The 24,567-nt window shown below is 37.9% G+C and overlaps 3 protein-coding genes across 5 annotated transcripts; 2 read left to right on the top strand and 1 right to left on the bottom strand.

Annotated features, from left to right (window-relative positions):
* Positions 1-1,260: 1,260 nt before the first annotated feature.
* On the top strand, positions 1,261-13,122 carry znf280d (zinc finger protein 280D). Of its 3 annotated transcripts, none has more exons than XM_054611364.1 (18): positions 1,262-1,461; positions 3,299-3,423; positions 3,768-3,973; positions 4,074-4,173; positions 4,289-4,513; positions 4,611-4,682; positions 5,454-5,557; positions 5,800-5,987; positions 7,393-7,550; positions 7,634-7,734; positions 7,818-7,964; positions 8,420-8,554; positions 8,642-8,874; positions 9,620-9,760; positions 9,840-9,908; positions 9,996-10,111; positions 10,200-10,224; positions 11,077-13,122. In XM_054611364.1, the coding sequence occupies exons 2-18, from the start codon at positions 3,306-3,308 to the stop codon at positions 11,453-11,455; spliced, it is 2,517 nt and encodes an 838-aa protein (XP_054467339.1). In that variant the 5' UTR covers positions 1,262-1,461; positions 3,299-3,305; the 3' UTR covers positions 11,456-13,122. The 3 variants fall into 3 exon arrangements, with proteins under 3 accessions (XP_054467355.1, XP_054467339.1, XP_054467347.1); XM_054611372.1 differs by having other exon boundaries at positions 1,263-1,461; positions 10,203-10,224; XM_054611380.1 differs by lacking the exon at positions 10,200-10,224 and having other exon boundaries at positions 1,261-1,461; positions 11,077-11,179.
* A 1,130-nt stretch (positions 13,123-14,252) lies between these two features.
* Positions 14,253-18,770, top strand: mns1 (meiosis-specific nuclear structural 1). Its single transcript, XM_054613845.1, has 10 exons — positions 14,253-14,402; positions 14,648-14,854; positions 15,796-15,923; positions 16,059-16,161; positions 16,513-16,742; positions 17,060-17,276; positions 17,380-17,487; positions 17,786-18,043; positions 18,409-18,534; positions 18,630-18,770. Exons 1-10 carry the CDS (start codon positions 14,400-14,402, stop codon positions 18,738-18,740), a joined length of 1,491 nt encoding a protein of 496 aa, XP_054469820.1. The 5' UTR covers positions 14,253-14,399; the 3' UTR covers positions 18,741-18,770.
* A 259-nt stretch (positions 18,771-19,029) lies between these two features.
* Positions 19,030-23,524, bottom strand: tex9 (testis expressed 9). The gene is made up of 12 exons (XM_054613857.1): positions 23,451-23,524; positions 22,274-22,401; positions 21,919-21,982; positions 21,759-21,835; positions 21,470-21,515; positions 21,244-21,323; positions 20,967-21,121; positions 20,455-20,546; positions 20,144-20,317; positions 19,914-20,048; positions 19,202-19,336; positions 19,030-19,121 (listed from the first exon to the last, which is right to left on the bottom strand). The coding sequence occupies exons 1-12, from the start codon at positions 23,505-23,507 to the stop codon at positions 19,044-19,046; spliced, it is 1,221 nt and encodes a 406-aa protein (XP_054469832.1). The 5' UTR covers positions 23,508-23,524; the 3' UTR covers positions 19,030-19,043.
* Positions 23,525-24,567: the final 1,043 nt, after the last annotated feature.

The following is a 24,567-nucleotide window of genomic DNA, read 5'->3' as shown; positions in this document are numbered from 1 at the left end:
TAGATTTAAATGTGACAAGTCTAACAAAGTATTTTCTGTCCACTTGTTCATTATATCTGCAGGGGAACTTTTGTAGTCGACAGTAGCCAGAGAACATTTTCTAGACCTCACACCCATAATAACTGATCCTCTCCACCATAAACATGCTCGACGACCAATGCAGTAAAAGTTGTTGCATTCACTTTTTACAGATTAATGAGATAATGAACACATGTAGCGTTAAGGATCCCAAAATTGTCACCACTGTTCGTAAAGTTGTAACTATAACTCATTAAAACCTTACTGTACGTAATTACAGTTGTAGACCCCAGTCTTGTGTGACCCAGTGCTTAATAATCACACCTCAACAATATGGCTTAAGTGGGTAAATTCACATGAACTATATGGACCATGCTAGATTTTACTTTGGAAAGGGAATATAATCATAAGGCTTTACTGAGAGTTTTACTTGAGGTGACGGACCCCTTTACAAAGCAAAGATAAAAAGGCCTGAAGATAAATACTAAAAAGAAAGTATGATGTTTTAAAACTTACTTACTCCTATTACTAAATTAATTATTGCATCAAAGTTATTAAAAAAAAGGCATGAATTGTTAAGTTATTTCATTATTGACTGAATGTGCCAAAGCCAGCTCTGTGGTGGGTCTGGAGCTGGACAGTCTGGAGTCAGTGGGTGAGAGGAGGATGAAGGCCAAACTCAGAGCCATCCTGGACAATCCCTCTCACCCTCTCCATGAGGAACTGTGGCAGCTGGGCAGCTCATTCAGCCATCAGCTCATTCTACCAAAGAGCAGGACGGAGCGCTTCAGATGCTCATTTGTGCCCACTGCCATCAGACTGTACAACAACAGCGGAGACCAGTCTGTCATCATGCTGACCAGCCCCCCCCATGTGGATACACTGTACATTTTTATTTTTATTTTATTTTAATTGTATAATATGTTTTATTTATTATCTGTTTCTATGTAGTTGAGCTGCTGCAACACCCGAATTTCACCCATGGGGATCAATAAAGGAATATAATAATAATGTGTTTATTTACTTTTTAGAATGTACATTTATAGTATTGAAATACTTTTGGGGAAATTATCAAACTTAATCAAATAATAGAATATAAGATTTTGTATGTATTCAATCTTTAATCCATAACCAAAACTATTCTGAACTGCATCATTAAAGTCATCTGAAGAAAACCTGCGGGTGAAACCAGGAAATACTACAAACACACAGAGGAAGTGATGGAACGGAAATGAGCGCGGCGCTCTGATTGGTCGAGACAGTCCGAGCGTTTCCGCCGCCTTCAGGGCTAACGCTCCCCTCTACAGTCTATGCTAGCGATACAGTCTTCTCCCTCCCGTGAGAGGTGGACCCGCACTTCCTGAACGATATCTCCCTCAGACCAGCGACCGACAGTGCTGCAGTTGGTGCCTGGACACGGCTTTGGCTGCCCGAGAGAGAGAGGTAGGCTGAAACACAAACCATGCACACCGGACTGTGAGAGCAGTCTTTGTCCCCACATGATGTGACCATGATGCTAACGGAGCTAATGTTATGGTGCGGTGATCGATCACCGATCACTCCTGCGACGGATCGATAGGATGCATTTGGGATAAAAACTGTTTAAATCTTAAACATCCCTGCTGACAAACAATCAATGCTATAACCATATCGCACGCGGCAGCAGGTGAGGAGCACGAGCTTTAGGGAAACATACATGTTAGCTTGTTAGCATTAGCTACCTGGCTGTTGAAAGGGACCGAGGGGCTAACAACACAGGTAAACGTGAGCTAGCCACGCTAACAAGACATTGGCTAGTAAAATGATGAATGGATATCTGGTGGCTTTTCAGAGGGTTTGAGGGAAGCTAATAGCTATATTTCCATTTATTTGTTAATAACGTTTAATTGAGGTTTTGATTGTGAAGTGAACAAAGTTCACTCAAAACTCAAACAGCATCTTTACATCCCCAGATGTCACATAATTATAACATAAGATATGCTATAGTGTTTTTGTGTCTTTGTTTGGGCCAAGGTTCGACAACAGCAATTTGTATAGTAATAAGTACTGTTGCCCTTCTTGGAAAGCAGGTGAAAAGCTAATAACAACAGCTCCCAATTGCCCCTGGTTTAATAACAACACAAGTGTTTTGGTAATGGCCCACAATAGAAGTGTTTTCTTTACGGCTCAACATCTGTTTCAGCCACAGCATGCAGCTGAAACAAACTCCAGCAGGCAGCTGTTTTTAAAGAAAAGACTTGCTGTACAGTACTTGATCACCACCAAATGACAGACAGACAGAGTTAGTGACTAGCTGGTGATCATCGTAGAGTATTTAGCGCCCAAAGAAACAGATATTTGCCTCATGTGAAAAATAAACAGAAATAAAAGGAAAGTGAATACACAATATTGGACTTACAATTGCCAGAAACTCCGGTCTAATTGAATGGAAATGTTGCTCAGTGTCTGTTTAAGGTGTAAATAATATGTAACTGTTTGCCAACATGTTGGCCATAACAGCTTTATAAGATGATTATGACAATGTGGTGTTTTTAGCTTTTGTGATGGCAAAAAGATCTATTATTGCAGATTTAAAGGTTCACTATTATTTATTTAGTTGAAAATGGAAGTGAGTATATGTTATTTGAACGCGGACTGTGCAGTCCAGTTATTTAGTGTCTTTCAGCTCAGTGTTTTGGTTGTGCCTTTCACACATTCTACTGTCATCAACCTCGCTTCCAGAGCAGCAATAGGCAGCTTTTTTCATCAAGAAAGTGCTGACAAACCCATTGTACACCACCTACTCAGCAACAGTGGAGAATTTAGCAAGCTAAATACAATAATACCCTTCTCTTGATTTATTGAGGATCAAATGTGTTCTTGAAGGAGACTTACTTTTGTAAGGAGGCCAGAAACAAGACAACAAATAAATGCTAATATTACTCTCTGTCAGGCAAAAGTGTAAATAGGTTACAAAATGTAGAACATTTTTTTGTCTTTGTGTTGTGCTTAAGCCTAGAATGTTGAAGCTTAAAATGTTGAGAAAGATGGTGTGTCTTCATAATTTATAAACATTGCATTTCCTGTTAATTAATGTACAAAATATTTATAAAATCTTAGTGTTACTAGTATTTTCTTCAAGAATTTATCAAATAGTCAACCCCGCTTTTGTTGCCAAATTCATTTTGTGATATAGATACATTGCTTGTTAAATTTATTTGACAATGCTTTGCAGGACTAGAACATATTTTAAAAGAAAGAAGTGTTCAGGTTGGCTAAATATTGTGTTTTTCTCTTGCAGGTCCACGATGTCTGAACTTTTTATGGAGTGTGTTGAGGAGGAGCTGGAGCCGTGGCAGAAACAAGTTCCTGAAGTTCACTTGATAGATGATGATGATGACGAACCCATCTTCGTTGGAGTGCTCTGTATGTCATAGCTCATGTTAAATATGTTAATGTGGTTAAAAACCTGGTTTTGTTGATGTTTAAGCTCCACAAACACAAGTCATTCTTTAATCATATGACATATGTCTAGTTCAGAATCACCACCTGCTTTTTAGTAATGCAATATTAAATATTAGCTCAGAATTGATAGTTTGAAATCAATTGAATTATTTCATGTGTTTTTAATGAATATTTATCATTTTTGTTTGTTGGTCTTCCAGCAAGTTCCACTAAATCCTTGCAAGTAGTTTGTTTACGTTTACTTGCATATAAAGAAAAATATCCTGTTGAAGTGCTTATTTTGGCCCTTTTGTATGTTCTTTCAGCGACTAACCAGAAGGATGGTAGGCCTAACCCTCCACCACCTCCTCAGAGGAACAGTCCAGCGAAACAAGAAATAAGGAATCCTGCTCCTAAGCTCGTTGGCTCCTCACCGATAATGCTGCCATTGGGCCTTGCTGGAAAGGCAGTGAATTCTGCATCACCCAATATGACAACTGTGACCCCACAGCCTGTTATCGTCAATAACCAGGTATTTTTGGTTTTGAAATAGTTTAGAGAATAATGTGCAATTAAAAACAAATAGCTGTTAAGTTAATATTTATCTTTCTTTTTCTTTTTTTTTTTTACAGGGATTTATTGTCACTTCTCCACAATTAGCAAATAACAGTGATTTTATTGCCTCTCTTGGGAGCCACTACCCTCCTGGAACTTCATTTACAATCGTACCAGGTAAATCTGAGTATGATATAAAATGAGGAGGAAACCTTCTTTCCCTGGTTTCTGTTATATAACAGAAAAGCTTTATCACAGACATTTTTTAATCTGGTAATGTTCTGTCCTTCAGCTGGTCAGCAGCATCTTTTTCAGCAGGTCACGTCAGCCGCAGTAATGCCTGGTGCCGTCCACAGGCCTCAGGTCCAACAAATCAGCAACAATGTTGTGACGTTGTCTAATGTGCAGAGTCCTGCTGTGTATTCAGCTCAATCTCACCACATACAACTCAACCGCTCCATCCCACAATCTTTTCAGACCTTTACTATGCCTGTAATGTCCAGTAACAATAACAAAGGTAATTGTATTTTCTTATGTAATGTTTAAAATTATTGCACCATACTTGCAGATCAATCTGCTGGCTAACCAAAATGTTTTCTTTGTATTTCATACAGATCAAAGCTTAGTCAAACGACTGTTACCACAACCAATAGACAGCGCGGCAAAAAGAGCCAAGATTGACTTTGGTAAGTTTATTTTACTGTAGTGATTTAAAGGGAAAATTCGCCACCTTTTATGTTGATAACCTGGTATATGTAGTCAATTTAAAGAAATAAATTCTCCAGTGTGTGCTATATTGTCTGAGAAAGCTTATTTTCCCTGCTGCAGAGCCGTGCTGTGTTCTACATGTACCAGGATGCATTACACGCAAGCAGCATGTTGGCTTAGTTTGATAAATATACAAAATGTCAATAAAAAAAATATATTCTCACATCTGAACCTAAAAATATAACCTTCTGAATTCAAGTTTATCTTGTTAACCGAAATAAGACAGGCTAAATTACCATGTTAACTTATCGTAAAACACAGTTTCTATCATTCAAACTGGACAGAAACCCAAATTGCCCCAAAATCACCCTGTTGGTCTTTGTTGTGTTTTCCGCTTTATCTTCGGTATCCAGAAGGTCTCCAGCACAAATAAGGAGGAAAACCTTCATCTATAGTAACACACACACAGCTCGCTCTCTCCCTCTCAAACAGTGCTCAAGGTGACCTTCAAAGCTGAAGTAGCACTCTGTAGTTCTTCCGTATAACAAGTTCTTCACTGGTATGTGGAAGAACAACAGATTTGTCCAATGTGACAGAGAGAACATCAAGAGAATTGCAAACATGTTGCACATATTCCTAACTCAGGGAGGCAAAGATAAGGTTGAAAAGCGGCACATTTTCCTTTTAACAATGCAGATTTGCAATGTTATTACTGTAAACACTGTCAATTGTAACGTGTTTTTCTGTAGCGCCGTCAAAAGTAGTAGTTCCAGTGGAAAATGGGACCTCAAAGAAACAGTGTCTGAAATGTCAAGAATTCCTCACACAAGAGGCCCTGAAAGTTCATATGGTGGTGAGTTATACATATTGTGGTATTGTGTTCATGAGTGGAAATTAACATGAAAATGTGGTGATAGGAACCTCCTAAAATGCTCCTACTGGCACAGTTTGATAGAAAAGTTGAAATGCAGTAACAAATTGGCGTGTGTGCGTGCGTGTGTGTGTAAATATATATTTAATGTGTTTGCATCCTTGCTTCAACGAATCGGATATCAACAAGTATGCTTATTTATTTTAAACATCTCTTTATTTCAGACCTGCTGTGCAACTGTGGAAAGTAAAGCACAATCATCCCTGAATATTGGTGCAAACAAGCGCATCATGCTGGTCTCAGAGTTTTACTATGGACGGTTTGAGGGAGATGGGAACAAAAAGGAGGTGCAGAAGCCAAACACAACTTTCAAGTGCCAGAGCTGTTTAAAAGTTCTCAAGAACAACATCAGGTATGATCATATGTTTTTCTTGCCCCCAGTAACTTATGGTTATAATCCATATCTTTCTATATTTTATGGTTTTCTCCTTGCTCAATATTCAGCAGGGCCACAGTGCAGCTCAAAATGACAATACATTCTGATCAAGGAAGATCAGTTGGAGTGTGTTTATTGCATTTACCTGCAGAGAGGTTTTGTGATACTCTGAGTTACTGCCACAAATAATTGACATTGTATTAGAGTCTCATGGTTAAGAGGGGGCTGAGCTGAGTTGAGTTGAGGCTTAATGTTGTTGTTTGTGTATATTTGTTCGACCCTGCCGACCCAGTGATGCGAGTGCTTTTTTGAACCGAAAGTTACGAGGCAATTGATTTCCAACATTCAGCTTCCTGTCAAAAACTCTATACATTTGTTAATATGCTCAGAAAGCAGACTAGGACTTAATGGACTTGCTGAAAAGCTGTCTGTTCTTTTCCAATAAACAAAGTGTGGATGTCTACCTTGGTCCTCACTGCAGTGTTCCTCTCAGATGGATGACAGTATCAGACCATTTTCCCTCTTGGGCCTAAACATGAAAAATGACTGCTGGTTGTGGTGGCAAAAGAACCGCTCCTTTGAATAAATAACTTTGACTTCAGAACATGGCAAAAAAAGCTTCTGTAAGCTGATTTTAATGGGGAAGCACATTTGTACTGCAACCACACTCTCATTGTCGAGGTCATAGTTCATCCTCATAAAAAATTCTATTAGGGGAGCTGAGGCAGCAGAATGTGCCGGCTGAAAAATGGGCCGTGTCTCGTCAGGGCAGCAGTAGCAAGTAGCTGTGGAGGCGCTGGTTGATCCATGGAGCACTACATCATTAGGCAAAACAAAATATTTGTCTAATGACTGATATTATAACGGCCATTATACACGCTTAGAAAGTGTGATGCAAGTAGAATGCTTCATTTATCTTTAAACCCTTTGGGACCTTGACCATAACCATGACATTCTGCACACAAGCCATGAATATATATTTTTTTCTTGACATATGTTTGGCTTTAATGCACCAATTTTCTATTTTAAAATGAAAATATTCCTAAAATCACTTTTATTATACTGCATTATAGATAATGAGCCCACAGTTGAAGTATGTGTGCGATGATAATGTTACAATCTGGTGAATGTAGATGTAGAATAAAGACTATAAAATAAATACTTTTTTTAAATTTCTCACCATCATTAGCCACATTTATTTTGCCAATTGTTCAGTCTATGAAATGTCAAAGACATAGTAACAAAATGCCCATTGAAAGTTCAGAGAGTGCAGTCAGACATCCTCATGTTGATGGTTTTGTCTGACAAAATTGTATTTCAAAATTGTTGCCTATTTTAATTGTATTGACTTATCTGTTTGTGTACGTCCCCTCTCATGCAGGTTCATGAACCACATGAAGCACCACCTGGAGCTGGAAAAGCAGAACAGCGAGAGCTGGGAAAGCCACACAACCTGCCAGCATTGCTATCGACAGTACAATACTCCATTCCAGCTGCAGTGCCACATCGAGAGCGCTCACAGCCCAATCGAATCCTCAAGTATGGCATAATAGTCTTGACATTACAGTTTGCTCAAACACTATGTGGCCTTTTTGTGATTTTCCTTTTCATTCCTTTTAAAGCCAATTGCAAGATATGTGAGCTGGCGTTTGAGTCAGAGCAAGTTCTCCTGGAACACATGAAGGATAACCACAAGCCTGGCGAAATGCCCTACGCCTGCCAGGTCTGTCACTTTATACTTTTGTTAAATGTTGAAATGATGAAAACATTCTCTGATACTGAAATTCTGTTTTACTGATTTCACAGGTCTGCAATTACAGGTCCTCCTTCTTCTCAGAAGTGGAGACACATTTCCGAAGTGTCCATGAAAACACAAAAGACCTGCTCTGTCCCTTCTGTCTCAAAGTTCTTAGAAGTAGTCATATATACATGCAACACTACATGAAACATCAGGTACGATGCTGCATTTCATTTAGCCTGCCGTAAAGCTGGTAAAGACTTTCTAAAAGTGTCATTTTTAAATATAACAGATTTGGAGTCATGGCCGACAAAGCAAATTGTTTTCTGTGAATTTCTAAGATCGTAAAAAGTATCTTTGCAAGAGTTTGAACTCCCTTTTAGTTTGTACTATTAGCTCCAAATCCCACGGTTGGATTGATTTGGTTGTCTGCCTTGCACCTTACCGTAATACATAAAAGGCTGACAATAAAACCTGCTTCTCTTCACGTGCCCTAAAGGAGCAATAAATATGGTGAAGGCGGATCCAATGAAATTAATTGCTGCTCTATTAATAGCAATGAAAGCAGTTTACTTTATACTTGTTATATTCTTTCAGTGAATCCAAATGAAACATCTTGGCAATTAGCCTCTCGCCACACCGCTTATTAATCAGGTTTTTTCTATTTCAGAAAAAAGGGATCCATCGCTGTGGAAAATGCAGATTGAATTTTCTCACCTACAAGGAAAGAGTGGAGCACAGGACTCACTTCCACAAGACTTTCAGGAAACCTAAAGCCCTGGAAGGTCTTCCCCCGGGAACAAAGGTCTGACCCTGTCATTACAAGATCAGTACCATATTCATTTTAGAATATTTAATTCAGCGTCAATGCTCATTGTGTTTCTCTTTCTAGGTGACCATTCGAGCCTCCCTGGCAGCAAAGAATCCCACATCGCACACCTCTCCTGATCAATCCGGCTTCATTGTTGGTACAGAAACACAAAGTGTCACTCAGCAAACCAAACATCAAGTCAGTGTATCAAAGTCCAAGTCAAACGTCTCTGCAGCAGGAAAAGCCAAGGCGGCTCAGAGCAAGAAGCAAGATGGACGGACTACCAAACACAATCTGGCGCTCAGGAATCTCAGGTTGGCAACTGAGCTTTTCACACTGGAGCCGGAGACACTACAGCAAAAACTAATTACCTTTTTTATTGAACAACAGAATTCTTTGTCAATACAGACCGATAATTTGAGCAGCAGTTTAAAGTCAACACAGGGGTCAAATCATTGTAATTAGAAGGTTTTAGTACTTTTATGTAAGAAACTGCTCTTGGAAATGTCCGGCATGTCCCCCATCCCACCAGACCACTGATACAGAGCCCCACCTCCTGGGTATTTATGACAGGGTGGGAGCAGATTAATAGATGTTATTAGAGCCAAGTAATACACAAAGTGGCTAATTGCATGTTCAATAAATTTTCCTGACAGTCTCCATTAGGCCGGATAAAAATAATGTGCTGTAAAGTGGAGAGTGGGAATTCTTTCTTTAACAAACTAATGAGTGTGATATTTGGCTAATTGGACTCAGTAATCAAAAACAATATGCAGCCTTTAGTCACATGATGTGGGCTTTTAAGCAGAGGAGACATAAGATAATGTAGTGGTGTAACGGAAGAGTTCACACTAGTAGAATAACATTAGGAACCTGCAGACCTCTCAGCACACAATTAACCAAAGTAATTGTTTTGTGCATCTGCTATAATGAAGCAACTCAGATTGCTCCAGTTCTGATCATTTATCCCTTTTTATTGTTTTATAATCTGAATTGACCCATAAAAAGAAGGTATTCTCAATCTCATTTGAATATATTTTTGTTTTGTGCAAATTTCAGAGTGAATGGCGGCTGGTACACGTGCATCGAGTGCAACACACAAGTCGACGACTTCTTTTCACATTTCCCAATGTTTTCAAATTGTGGTGCGTGCAAATATCGGACAAGTTGCAAAGTCTCCATTGGGAATCATATGATAAGGTGAGTAAAATACATTATTTTAGGCCCAGTTTATTCATCTGACACATCTTGTGACAAATCCTTCTTTGTCCTTTGTTAGATTTCATAGTACCATAACCAAACACAGGTTTTTGAAAATGGATCATAAGAAAAATGCATCTGCATTAAAGTAAGTATGCTTCATTAAGTCTGTTCTGCATTCAATAGTAAATAAAGTGTTATATATACACAAATATACAATTTTGTTTTCCACCAGATTAACCCTGGTCTGTCTCAACTGTGACCTCCTCGTGGACGCATCAGGCGGTGACCTGATGACCAAACATTTAACTGATAGACCAAATCACATATGCAAAGTCATTCAGGAAAAAGGTATGTTTATTTTTGCCTGTACCACCTGACACATAGTTGGTATTTAGTGGTGCACGTTCTTGAAAAGGTTCTCTTGTTTTCAACCCAGCAGATATCAAAGCCAAAGATCGAGTGTGAGTAGAAACTACTACCCACATTACATCTTGTCATTCGACTATCTTTAATCTATAATCTATAAAAAATACATTACAATGTCGAAGACCTAAGAACATTTATTAAATTCTAAGTCCTGAAATTAAATTGCATGTTTTTTTTTTTTCTGCCACTGCTACAAATCTGCCCTGTAAATCACATGTCCTGTGTTCTCCTTTAAGAAAATATAAAAATTGTCTGGTGTCACAATGGCGCCCCCTGTCTTTGCATTAGCCAGTTGGGAACCTTCTACCCCCTCGTCTACGAGAACTTGTTTTTATAGAGCAAATTAAATTGTTTCATTTTAAACCTTATTTGCTTAAAGCAGTCTTTACACTGACTAACAGCCAGACATCTTTTTGTACAAAGACTGATTTCTTCAACAACACACAGTTGCACATTAGAGGTTACACAACATCATTAGAGCTGCAACGGTTAGTCAACTAATCAAATAGTCCTTTTTATTGACAACTATTTTGATAGTCAATTCTAGGTAAAAAAAAAAGCTGAAAATGCTATTTTCAGCCTTTCGAAATCGGAGTGTTGCTCCTGACACTGACACCGACTTTTCTCAAATTTTCCACTATTTTATAGACCAAAAGATGGATTGGTCGATAATGAAAAAAATCATTAACCATCATTAGTTGCAGCCCTAAACTTCATTATAATCTTTTTGGATTCACTAGAGTACCTGTTAACAAAAGTCCAGAGCTGCTGTTTAATATTGTTTGGCAGCAGTGTGTTTGGCCAACCTATTAATAATAGCATATTGCCAAAGAATTTAGATACATTTAAATGATGCTTTTTAATGATGTCTTCTTACTTTTGTGCAGGCAACTCCTCTTGAGGCAGCCTGCAAAAGTCTTGCATGTCTTGACGCCGGCTCCTGCTCAAACGCCAAAGGAAAAGGACATTAAACTAGAGGAAGATGTCGCATCTGGAAGTGTTACTGTCGCCACAGTTGACCAACCAGAGTCAGAGCCGATGTTACCAGAAGCCGATCAGGAAAAGGGTCCCACAGAAATAACTGGCGTTGAAGGTTCCTCTGAAGGACACCCAGAGCAGTCGTTGCTGCCCGACGTATCTCCTTCCTGTCCAGCCGATGGAGTTTTAGATCTCTGTGACGAGTCAGTAGGAAACTCTGAGAGCCTCGATGTCAGAGAGCAGCTCCCTGAGCACGAGACGGTGGAACAACAAACGAAATCAGAATGAACCAGTAAACCCACGCTCCTGATACGGAGAAGACTGCAAACCTAAAGGTTTAAGAATAACTGCTTCATCAGCTGGCATTGTTTCTTTTACTAAAATCATACTTGATCGTGGTGCTTTGGCTGCTGGTATTCGCTACTAATCCCCTCAAGAGTCATGTGTTTGGCAAGTCGATATAAACAACGGTTAAAAATATTTTTTACTTTTGTTTTACTCTTCTGTAAAACTTCCATAACCTAAATAAATGTAAAGTGTCTTTGTATTTATGATTAAAAATACATCCACTACAGTATTCTAAGTTGCCCTATAAAGTTAAATAATTTGTATAGTCATACTTTTAAACATTAGGAATTAAATTTAAATGATTGTGGCCCATATTGTAGTTCTTAAAAGTTTAAAAACCTGATTGATGTTGTCCTTAAGGAAACCCGTCATAAAGAGGACAGTATTCTGCTCCGGATCACCTGTGTCAGTTCAGAGGATTTTTGATTTGCTTAACTGAGAAAGATGAACACATTTATCAATGACTCGATGTTAAACTCACTCAGCGGCACAGAATATACATGCTCACGTTCTCTATGGTGATTTATTGATGCAATTTTAATACTCAATGCAGTCTCCTTAAAAGTAAAAGAATTATGTAAAGTTGCCTTTTATTCAAATTTGTTTAAGCAATTTGAGTCCTGTTTCCATCTGAGATTTATTTGCACTGTTATCTTGATTTGAGTTCATGTCTGTTTCAGTTTGTTTGTGCTTTTCAGACATCAACCTTGCATTTCACTTTACCTTATTCGCTGGATTATTGTCACTGTATAACGTATGAATTTTTTAATGAGAAGTTATCTCTAAGACGCTCCCAATAAATTTGAGGTTATTAAAACAAGAACATTCATTAAAACTGAATTGCTTTACATTGTTTACAGAAAATAATTGATGTGTTAATTGATGTGTTACAGGTACATTATATTGTTACCAGCTGGTTTTGAACATGTATCTCAACACTCAGAAAGTGGCTTTAACTATAACAAATTATATAGTACATGTATAGATAATGTTAGCATCAGATTTTATTCTCTGATTAAAAGTGTGAAATGTGTGGATAAAACTTAGAAAGATTAAGTAATGGTAGGGAATATTAGGTGAAATAACCACAGCTATTTGAGGAGGGAGCAGAATAATATACGTATGCCATTGTGCCCAAGTACATTTCATCGTCTTCCTCTTAATTGTGTTGAAAGTGTAAGCTTGTAAAATAAATGTAAACACATAACATTTGGTGAAGGTACTCAGCGCCACACTTCATCTTGATGAAATCTCTCAACCAATTTTGACGCCCCGGCTGCTGGTTGATGCAAGTTTCCTTTTATTTAACAAAAAAGTTTAATTCCCTGTAACTATGGGGATATTTTATACATTATGATTTGTTTGGGTTAATATCTCAAAAGTCATTGTTAATTTCCTAGGTTTTTAATTAGGGTTTCCAATTGTTAAGTATTTATAGAGCAAGTCTGTAAATGCATCTATGTCTATGATGACACTGTAAATGTAACCCTGAGTCTGTTTTGAATACATTCCTCTAAAGATATTGTGTCCTCTCTAGGACATATTTTCCTCAGATCTATAAGGTACTGGGTTTGGGTCAGTGTTGTCCTGTCTGTTGTGTAAATAAATCTTTATAACAAGATGTTTGAGTCTCTGCGTGGTATTCTTCTGATAGTTGCTCTCGAACGCAGGCGGACTATTTTGTCCTGTAGGTCGACAATGAACTCATGAGAGCTCAGACATTTGGATATTAAGTTTACTTATTCCTGAAATATGTCTGCCCTATTTGTAAGCCTTTATTTTACTGTGGATGAGTACTGATGTATTTTGGTTCTGCTCCTTGCGCTTTCTTTTGTTCCTATTGCAGAGCAGGGAGTTTATGTGATATGAGTGATATTTTTGGTTTTATAATGTCCAGAATTTTTATTTTAAGTTTGATACCATTACCATAGGCTATACAACATTCTGTACTAGAATAGGCCGAGTCAGCTTTAAAAGTACACTAGAAACATACGATTACACACTTAAAACCCCATGGCCCTTTTTTTGTGAGTCAGATTTTATTTTAAAACAAATTTCGAGTCTATCAAAAATACTATATTATCAACGAACCTCAACATATTTGCTTTTGAATGAAAATCTGTCAATGATGTGAAGGAGATTTCTCTCCCTTTTACTGAACAAACAAGAAACAGACATCTTTCAGCAGCCATATTCACATTGCACTATTGTGTTTGTAAGCTTCCCCATAGTTCACATAAAATAAAATGAGTAGTAGTGAAATATTAACATAAAATAAATACTAGTTACTTTACTATTATATTATAGTAAAAAAAAAAATATAGAGACAATTAAGTAAAAACGAAAACGAAATATAATAAACAAATTACAGTTTTTCAATGGATGTTTGTGTAAGTGGAAGTAAGAGAGTGGAGTGAATACATAAAACAGAAGATTTAATGTTACATTCTAATTAATTTAACAACTGCCCCATAATAGCCAGTTCGGTTGAATTTAAAGTGATACTTCAAAAAATAACCAGTCCATTGATGATTTTTGCTCCGTATGAGGAAATGTTTATCAATCGATACTTTATATCGGTACATTTGAAAAATGTGAGATGTGAACATTTACTGAGATGTTCAGATTTCCCCGGACCTGACGTCATAGTCAACGCTCACTTTGATTGGCCTAGCATACGGACACGCGGGGTTCCCATGACAACAAAACCCCAAACAACCGAGGGAACCTGGCGACGTCTCAGGTTAACAACGGCTAATTCGTCGCCCATGACGACGGTGCATCCAAACTTGCTTGAAGTGAATTAAGGCAAAGTTGTTGACGCATTAGAGAGTGAAGAGGAGTGAAGTGAAGAAGACGGGAAGCGACGAAAAGCACCACCGCCATGGTAACTGATCTTAAACCGGAGTTGAGTTAACGTTAGCCTGACTGCTACAAACAGAGCAGCTCAGTCACGTGTTCCTGCTCCTCTGTGTGTGTGTGTGTGTGTGTGTGTGTGTGTGTGTGTGTGTGTGTGTGTGTGTGTGTGTGTGTGTGTGTGTGTGTGTGTGTGTGTGTGTGTGTGTGTGTGTGTGTGTGTGTGTGTGTGTGTGTGTGTGTGTGTGTGTGTGTGTGTGTGTGTGTGTGTGACAGAGTCGTCACTGGGCCTACAGCCAGCAGAGGTTAATGTCTCAGCGGCAGAACCAGGAGCAGCTCCGGCAGCAGGAGGCCAAGCGCGTAGACCGAGAGAGGACGCTGCAGGCCGGGCTGCAGGGCGAGGAGGGCTTCGAGAGGAGGAGGCACCAGAGACAGGTGCAGGAGGAGCTCAAGGAGAGGCAGATGGAGAGCGCTCTGCTGAAGGTGTGTGTGTGTGTGTGTGTGTCTTTATTTTGTGCAGGTTATGATAGATAAGTTGCCACTCTCAATTATTTGCTTAAATTTATTGCCAGCAAATTGGGTCCCATCTACAATTTCTTGGTTCAGAGCACACATGTGACTAAAAACTATTTCAAAACATTTTTTCAGGGAAATTATTTGAGGTTCAAGGATTCACTTATAATTTAACCACAATTCAATGTCATTATAATTTAACCACAATTCAATGTCATTATAATTTAACCACAATTCAATGTCATTATAATTTAACCACAATTCAATGTCATTATAATTTAACCACAATTCAATGTCATTATAATTTAACCACAATTCAATGTCATTATAATTTAACCACAATTCAATGTCATTATGCCCATTTGCTACACAAGAAAAACATGACAAAACAATACAAAAACACTTATGCATTCCTGTAGTTAATTATTTTGCAGGAACCTAAGGAGGAATGTAAACAGTAGGCATCTGTGCAGATAATATAGCCTGCATAAAAAAACATAAAAAAATCTACATCAGAGAAACAGTGTCCATCCACTATGACTATGTTAATTGGTGAAATTGTAAGTTTATTTTACCGTAGACTAGAACTGAACTGCCCTCCTCTTTCGGCTGAAAAAAAAAAACACACAATTTTGGATGTCCAAGATTATTGTTTTTTTAAAGAAAACTAATTTTATTGTGAGGAGGCTGTTTTATTGAACAATAGTCCAAATTGAGCAATACTTGGTTCATTTCTCATTTCTGTTTTATTGGCAATCCCAAAAAACAGGTAAAATCAAAGCCTACTGGTGGTGCAAGATCCAACCTTTCATAAACACTGCTTTATACAACACTACGCTGTCTCATCAATGTATAAACTGTAACTAAACTAAACTCAGATGTAGATAATCATAATTAAATTTAACTTGCAGGCAGAGGAGGACAGAATAAACAGGGAAAAGCAACTCGAGCAAGAGGAGAGAATGGCTAAGGAGCTGGCCCGCATCAACTTTGAGACACAAAGAGAGGAGAAAATGAGACAGTATATCAAAGAGAACAGGTATGCACACTTACTTCTTTACCTTGACTTACTGTATATTCTGGGTCAATATACATATGCAACACTTCTTGCTTTAGTTTCATCTTTCTCTGCTTTGGTCTCTTCATTACTAATGCTTTTTTTGTAACCTTTCAGCATGGAGCTTCGAGAACTTGAGTCAAAGCTGAAATCTGCATATTTGAATAAGGAAAGAGCTGCACAGATGGCTGAGCAGGAAGTTATGAGGTTTGAGACAATGGTGAGCACCGTCCTAACTGATTTCAGCCATTTACCAAAAACAAGTCTGAACCGCTGGTTGTAAAAGATGTATTTTTCCTTTGAATAACTCTAGATCCTTTTCTTTGCAAAATAGCCACCAAACAGAGATCCATTGTTATTGAATAATAAATAAAAAAATCTGTACGGGACTATTCATTGAATGCAGTTTGTTGAGTAAAACTCTGATGAGCCTAACGCCTCATGGCCCATATTTACCAAAGTACACAGAATTACACTTGCGGTCAATTAAGCAGGAGGGAAAAAAAAATTCTGAAAACAGAACATTCAATATAGTTTATACTGTGTATGTTTTTTTTTCTTCTGAAATTAGCGTGAGGAGGCCGACTTAGCCCGCAAGATGAAGAGCGAGTATGAGCGAGCAGGCATTGAGAAGCAGAAACTGGAGCAGAAACGCCAAGAGGAGCTGGTGCAGTGTCAGAGGGAGCTGGAGAAGCAGCTTGTTGAGCGGGAGCGCAGGAGACAAGAGGCATACGAAGAGTTCCTCAAAGAGAAGCTCATGGTTGACGAGATTATCAGGAAGATTTACGAAGAGGATCAGATGTGAGTCCTTCAATACTTATTCTTACAGTCTTTAACAAGAATGCACAATGCATACAAGTGGGCATACTTATACTGGGCTGTTGAATTCAAGAAAGTAGATCTGTTTAAATCATGTGATATCCATGGAACTGATAGAAACTCATTGCATTCAATTAAAATGTCAAGTGACTTACAAATTCAACTAAATACTGTGCATATTTTTAGTTCACTGGTTCAGTATTTGTATGCATTTCATATAAAGAGTCTAATATCATCTGTTTCTTCCAGAAAAAACGTTAAGAGTGTGGTAGTTTGATGGATTTATTTATTTTCTTAAGGGAGCGACAGCTGAAACTGGAGAAGGTCAAAGCCACTCAGCAACACATTGAAGAATTCAAGAAACAACAGGCCGAGTGGAGACGCATGGAGCAAGAAAAGATGGAGGCCGAGAACAAACGCATCAAGGAGTTTGTGACCAATCGGGAGCACATGGAGGAGAACAGAATGGCTAAGATCAGAGAGAAAGAAAAAGGAAAAGAGCATCTACATAAAATAGTTGAGTTAACCTTTTTAATAAATTCCCATACTTTTATATTTTCATTCATTGACACAGGCCTGTATTTACCACTAAAAGTCACTACTCTCTGTTCTCCTCTAGCTGTCTGAGAAGATTGAAGAGGAGAGGCGGCAGCGTGAAGAGATGGAGCAAGTTCGTGAGGAACTTTATTTAGAAGAACAGGAAGAGGCTAACAGGCAGAGAGACATTGTAAGTATTACTGCTTTACTGTCTCAAAATTCAAACATCCATATGATGCAATTTGGACTACAATAAGATAACATTTGAGACAAAGTAATACCAAATATATTTATTTATATACTGGGTATTAAGATGCAAGTAATGTAGGAAGTTATTATCAATTAATTTATAAATCTAGTCCATAAAATATTTGAAAACAATAAAGAATTAGAACTACTCAGAGATCTGTGTGCGCTGCAGCTTGAATGTTTAAGTGCACCTGAATGATCTTAATGGTTTTTGTTTTTTTAAAACATTCATCAAACAGGAACAGATGGAGAAGAAAATCAGACAGAGGCTGATGATGCAGCAGACCTGCCAGCAACAGATGGCTTTCAAAGAGATGCGAAGGCATGCAGAGAAAGAGGAAGAGGAGGCCTTCAGGAAAATGATGATGGCTAAGTTTGCAGAAGACGATCGGTTGGAGCAGATGAACGCCCAGAAAAGACGCATGAAGCAACTTGAGCACAAACGGGAGGTGAAAAAACTGACGGAGGACAGGAGACGGCAGCATGAGGCTGACATGGTAAGAACAACGCTCACTGTTTTCATAATCGCATCAACCATAAGGTGGTGCTGGTCTAGATTTACTGTCAGATGTTACGCTGCTAGTATTTCATCATGGAAGTCCACAGGGAACAGCAACCAGGTTTTATCATGATGATATTTGATGTTTACAACTTGCAACTGAACTATAACACTTTAGATGTATTAATGTGAGTAGCCCAACATGACAGACATCCAAACTTCTAGTAGCTTGGATGAATACTTAAAATGTTATTTATTTGTGAAACATTTGTGAAACTCGATTGTATCATCTTTGATTGTAATGTCAGTTGGTTGAGTTGAATGACCTGCTTTGATAATAACATTGATCTCTCTCTCTTCAAGGAACTGGAGGCTAAAGAGAGAGCCATTGAGCAGGAGAGAGAGGCGCTGCGTCGGCAGATAGTTGAAGAGGAGAGGCAGCGACTTCTTAAATGCCACGCAACCAAACTCATTGGTTACCTACCAAAGGTATGATGCAGTGCATGAATGATAAATAATGTTACACAGGTGCACGTCTCCTGTCGATCAAACAAGTGAATGACCACGAGTGCATCCATTTTCAGGGCTTGCTCCGTGAAGATGACCTGAAGCACTTTGATGAAGACTTCAGAAAAAACTTTAAAACACGTCAGGCAGATATCTTGTCTGAGGACGGCTGGGATGACGATGAGTAAATTGAATACTATGCCACTAGATGGCAGTTTAAGGTTGCAGTAAACGAAATGGCAATTTGAAGTGACCACAAAGTTCTTTCATTTCTCAGCTTTCTTGATAGCACTTTTTTAGCTTTAAATAACAACAAAATTATTTATCGACATGTTTTTATTTGGATTGTACTGACAGGATCTCAATCAAAATCATTCCAAAAAAGATCTGAGGCTTTCTGGTGGGTAAATGTGACAATAAATAGGAGACAAATCTCTAAATTGAAATATCTTTGAATCCAAAGTCTTCTATTTATCTGAACCTCTCCGTGTCTATGACTTCCCCCAGTCTAGCGCTTTCATGAACTCCTCTTCTGTGAACGACAGCAGCTTGGCAGCTTCAAAGTGCATCTGCACAAAAAAAAGTCAGTCATTGATTAAAGTATGATCAGGGTGTGTATTAACGGTGTGTGTGAGATAGAGACACGTACCTTTTGTCTTTTTAGAATGTCAATCAGCTTGAGCTGCTTCTTGAAGCCTACGATGAGTTCTGCTTTCTGTTTTTTTAGCATTTTGTTTTCAGCAAGTAGATTTTCTTTACTCTGATGTTCCTCGCTTATCTTGTCCTTTAGATAAAATCATTTAAAAGAGTGCAATTAGTAGAAGTGTAGCAGATCCTAACTTTAGGGAAACTTGAGCATCATTTGCAAACAATTAAAAACATGCTAAAATTCAGTTAAAGCTGGTACTTTATGTAAATACCAAGGGCTAAATTAACTTTCCTCTCTCCATCAAAAATCATATTCCACGTTTTCCTCAGATGTTTTCAAGTCCACTATGCAGCGTAACATTCAGCAGCCATACATGACAGCCTCACACAACACATTTTGCTTCTACGCCCTCTACAAGAGTAATAGATTTTTTATATTAAAATAAAGATTTGATTTTTTTTTTTGGTTTTAAGTTCAACTTTTAACATGTTTGATTAATGTTACTCTGTTTCATTTAAATTATTTTAAATGCACATTGGATTATACACTGTTTCGAAGAAGTTGAGCTCCGAAAGAATACTTTAGTGAGCTTACAAGTAAGAAACAGTCCCAACAGTATTCTTTTATACATGAAAATCTGTAGCTTTTAATAAAACAAAAATCACATTTGAATTATTAGATTATTTGTTTATCAGCACTGTAATTTGCAAACCTTGTTCATCTGTTTCATCTTGTTGAGTTGAGTCTTTAGCCGCTCCACCTCCTCCAACGCTCTGTTCAGACGAACCTCCACAGTGCTGTGGACTGCTGCAGCTTGTTTGTGGGATCTATTCAGATTTTCTATTTCCTGCACAGAGCAAAGCCAGGAAATGATCCCTAATGAGCCGTTCACATGAACAATGGAAGATGGTCAAACATTGTCAGCAATGACATTTTACAGACCTTGTGTAAAGCAGACACTTGCAGTTGAAGACCGTCACATTTTTTGTCGGACTCCTCTGCTAAAGCTCTGTGCTTTTCAATATGTGTCTGCTGGATGTTTGTCGTTTTCTGCAGTCTGGCTTTTTCATCCTCAAGCTCCTTCATTTTTGCACTTAGTTTAGCATTGTCATCATCCTGCAACAACAGACACATAATGTTTTCAATAAACAATGTCAAGTCATCTATGTTTTTCCATCACTAGATGGCTCACGGCTATTCAACTCGGGGTCAGCTGTAGTTGAATCGTTGTCTATCAACAAATTTGACTTTACCTTCTTATAATATTCACAGGAGAGTTGATCCAGTTCTTCTTGCATGATCCGTAGTTTTGCCTTCAGAACTCGTATTTGAGCATCTGAAACGCCTTAATAAAACAAGAGAGCAACACAGTCAGACTTTTAAACCAATAAAAAATGACTTTCTGCCTGAAACAATACATCAAGAAGTATCACATGCTATCACTGACAAACTGTATTATGTAATGCTAAAGCTCCAATTTAGATTTAATTAAAAAATTCTTCAGTGGCAAGATTAACTCATGGAAAATCATTTCTTTGTAACTTTCAGGTCCCACATTAACCCCAATACAGGTACTCGTGGTTAAAGAATGTAATGAATCATGTGAATGTATTATTATTGTCGTAAAACACATTCAGACTCTGAGGAACTGAAAACTGTTGTGGACCTGTCGAGTTTCTGGATAATTCTAAGACAAAATGACATGTCTTTAAATAAATAATTCATAATTATAAATCACTATTCATGAATAAAACATAAACATTACCTGATCCTACATTGTCTCCAGCGTTAGGCTCATCATCCACAACATTTTCATGAATCTCGGTGTCGTTCATCTTCTCCTCCATGCTCCGTATTGTCTTTGCCAGGAACAAATCCTCTGAGTCTTCTACAGCTGCTAAATCAGCAACATTTGGGGTTCTGATATCAAGTGAACAATGTGAAAGGTTTTAGCCGCTTTATGAAGAATGTATTTAACAAAATGCATGACCTGCAGAGTTATTTTCTCATAAATAAAACTGTTCGTAAACAACTCAACTTACACTGTTTGACAGTGAGGCTCTTTTCTTTGTTTTCCAGTACACAAGTGTGATGTTGATGTGACTCTTTTTTTTGTCACCACCTAAGAGAAGGGACGGCAAATAAAAACATCATCATGACCTGTAGGCCTAAAGCATTAACAAACTATACCTGTGGATTGTAAAATAATCTGTTGAGCAAAGTGCCTGCAGGTTTCACAAATAGAAACTTTATAATCTGAACTGATACCTTCGCACCAGGCTCCTGCATATTCCACTTTTGAGGCTGTATCATCCTGTAGGTGAATATATAGACAGATAGACAGAGATACATACATAAAAAAGGAATGAATTAAATTGAGGATTTTTGTCAATTAAGTTCTCTGTCTTACACTGCTTTAATTCACAATTAATATTTGAATGGTCTCTATGGAGGCTTGATTAAATGTAAGCTTTTGCTGTAGTCACAAGAATATTAACCACTAAAAAGTCATTCTCATGACGTACCTCCAAAGATCTGAGCCTGAGATATTTATTACCTTGACTCCTCTTCATCCTCAATGTCCGTTAGCAGGAGGGTGGATAAGGGTTTTGACAGAACTTCACTCTGTTCTCTCTAAAATAAACACCAAGAGCTAAAATTACTTTTTAAAGCAAGCCTTTACTCATTAAAATGTCAACATGTTGATAATAACTTACCAAAAGTTGTTCTGCCTGTCTTACTAGATCTGCTGTTTTGGCTTCCAGCTCTGCATTTAAGAGTCTGAAGGAAATAAAATGGAGAATAATAATATTAGGGGCTGATTTTAACATGTACAGGGATTTCCAGGGCTACAGGACTGCAATAAATGCATTACATCCACCAGGTTTGTAACAATATTTATACCAAGATTTAGTGGTTTATGGCCTCTTTAATAGATAGAAATATATATATGTATAGAGTTTAACCAGTGTATAAGAAGAAGTGTGCCTTATTCAATGTTTTTCTAGATATGTGGATCACTGCTTCTAAAAAACTTTAAATAAAGATGTCTGTTGGAACAGGTGCTCTTACTTGTATTGTTCTTCCTTAGCAAAAAGTTCATCTGTGTTCCTCTTTGTTGGACCAGAGGCAGATTTCGCCTGTGGTCTTACTTCAACCATCTTGGACCTCACAGCCTTACTGCTAGAGGACGGACGTTTCTTAGAGATAAAAAAGACAAAGCAGCAGACTTTGTAAAATGAATTCTCTAAGGGGAAATTTCCCTTTTCATGAGATTGGCTTATAGTTTAAAATAATTCGCATTTCACCTTATTTTACGTCAGCCTGACTGATAAATTGGCAGATACATCAGTATGTTGACTGATAAGTAGCAAGAAACTAAAGCACATAAATGGCATTTAGTTTGTCCATCAGGGAGCAGTGACAAGATCATTTTTCATCAAAGAGAAGTTCTGCTCAGGACAACTACTGGTCACAATTCTTAAAAATAAATAAATATAAGGGGAGATTGTTTATGTTGTGTGTTTATGTTAGAAGCAATTATCTGATTTATAATCAGCATAGTTTATAATCACATTCTCAAACTTTAGAATATTGATATTGTTATTTGCCTTAAAGACACAGTATCAGTAAGGCTGTATGCAAAAGAATACCCTGCACTCACACTTTTCAGGTAAGGGATCACACATCTTCCTGATTAAATGAAAGGCATATAAACCCTTTATAAATGGCTCTTCAGTAGAAAGTGGTACCATATTGGAACATATGTGTACACCCAGGCATCAGTGATAAACTGCATAATACTATATGATAACCTGCTAGATTAGAGCATGTGACTTATGCTGGTGCACTTTCTATGCATACAGGCACAGTATTCTGAATTCAAATGTAAAATAATCACAACAGTTTGTCTCTTTCCTTTAAATGTTTTACACATTGTGAAACAAAATGAAAGCAATTTGTGACCAATGCTTGTTGGTGACACACTGCAGCTTTCTCACAACCTGTGATATTAATATTCATAACACTATGTACTCAGTATCCCTCTATGTCAACATTAGAGACAGAACAGGTCAGAGGTTAATGAACGTCGTCCAGCATAATGTTGTGGAGGCAGCGTGACGTCAGCCCGAGTTGACGTCTGTTGACAAAGGTGAGCCACTTTACCTGTTGGAGAAACAATGAACTAGGTTTAAACTTTAGCTGGTGACATACGAACAGTTCGGTTTGAAACAAAGAGGCTACAAACCTGCGATGCGACGGCCGGAGGCGGACGGAGCTTTTTATCAGAACTTCTTTCCGCCATCGTAGAACAGGGAGACGACGCGGCTCTGGTTGCATAGCAACTACTGCTTCAGGTCGTTCACAGTACGGTAGCCTCCTAAGGACATTTAAGCGGATTTCATTTTTCTAAATATATTAATTGTTAAATAATTAAATAATAATTCATAATTTGAATTACACAATGAATTGGCATTACTTAGTTATGAATAGTTTGTAGACTAATTTAACAAAAAAAAACATATGTATGTTATGTCCTGAAATACTGGCTTAGTGGAAGGTAGTGATCCAGGTCTTCAGCAAAGTGTTGCATTGCAAGTGACATGTTAAAAGAAGAATGGTCAAAATGGATGCAGCAGAGGCTTTTAACCTTCACACCTTTAGTTTAAAGTCAAACATTGTAAGTATCAAGCCCAACAGAGAAAACCTAATGACAACATCAGGGTTATTCTTTTTCTCAGACTTGACAAAGCTTCCTCCAGAGCCACAGAAGACAGCTGTTTATCACTGGCTAAGTAGTCCTCCTTTAACTGAACTTAATGTGTAAAATCTGTGGAGCTTCTTTAACTTGATCAATCAATTACAGTGTTAGTTTGAGCAAGACAGGGCCATTTTATTCATACACAGCAAAGTAGGTACGTGCTGCTTTACATTAAAGTACATATATTACAACCTGTGATAAGTGAATAAATGAATGATACATACAAACACACAGTGAAGAACCATCATTCACCTCTTAGACATATAGACCAAATCTCAGACTGCCATACTCAGTTAGAGTATGTGTGTCATAAGCCTGATCAAATAGAAACAGTTTGAGATGCTTTTGACTGTAGACACAGATGTGACTGTTCTCATGTCATCAGGACGTGGGGCAAAAGATGAGCTGCTGAGCCCCTATTAACCCTCTGCTCTTCTTTGTCTCATTGAATTGTGTAGCCTACAGTATCTCTGTACTGGAAGTTTAAATGGCCCCAGGTATTTTGTGAGGTAATTTGAGGTTCAGTGTGGTCATTTAAAACACACAAAAATGTCAGAACATGCACCTTATAAATACAATATCAGCTGAAAAAATAATGTATTTT

Source organism: Anoplopoma fimbria, chromosome 2, assembly GCF_027596085.1.
Source record: "Anoplopoma fimbria isolate UVic2021 breed Golden Eagle Sablefish chromosome 2, Afim_UVic_2022, whole genome shotgun sequence".
NCBI lineage: Eukaryota > Metazoa > Chordata > Actinopteri > Perciformes > Anoplopomatidae > Anoplopoma > Anoplopoma fimbria.
Note: the sequence above shows the minus strand (reverse complement) of the source record. Positions and strands in the feature narration are given on the sequence as shown.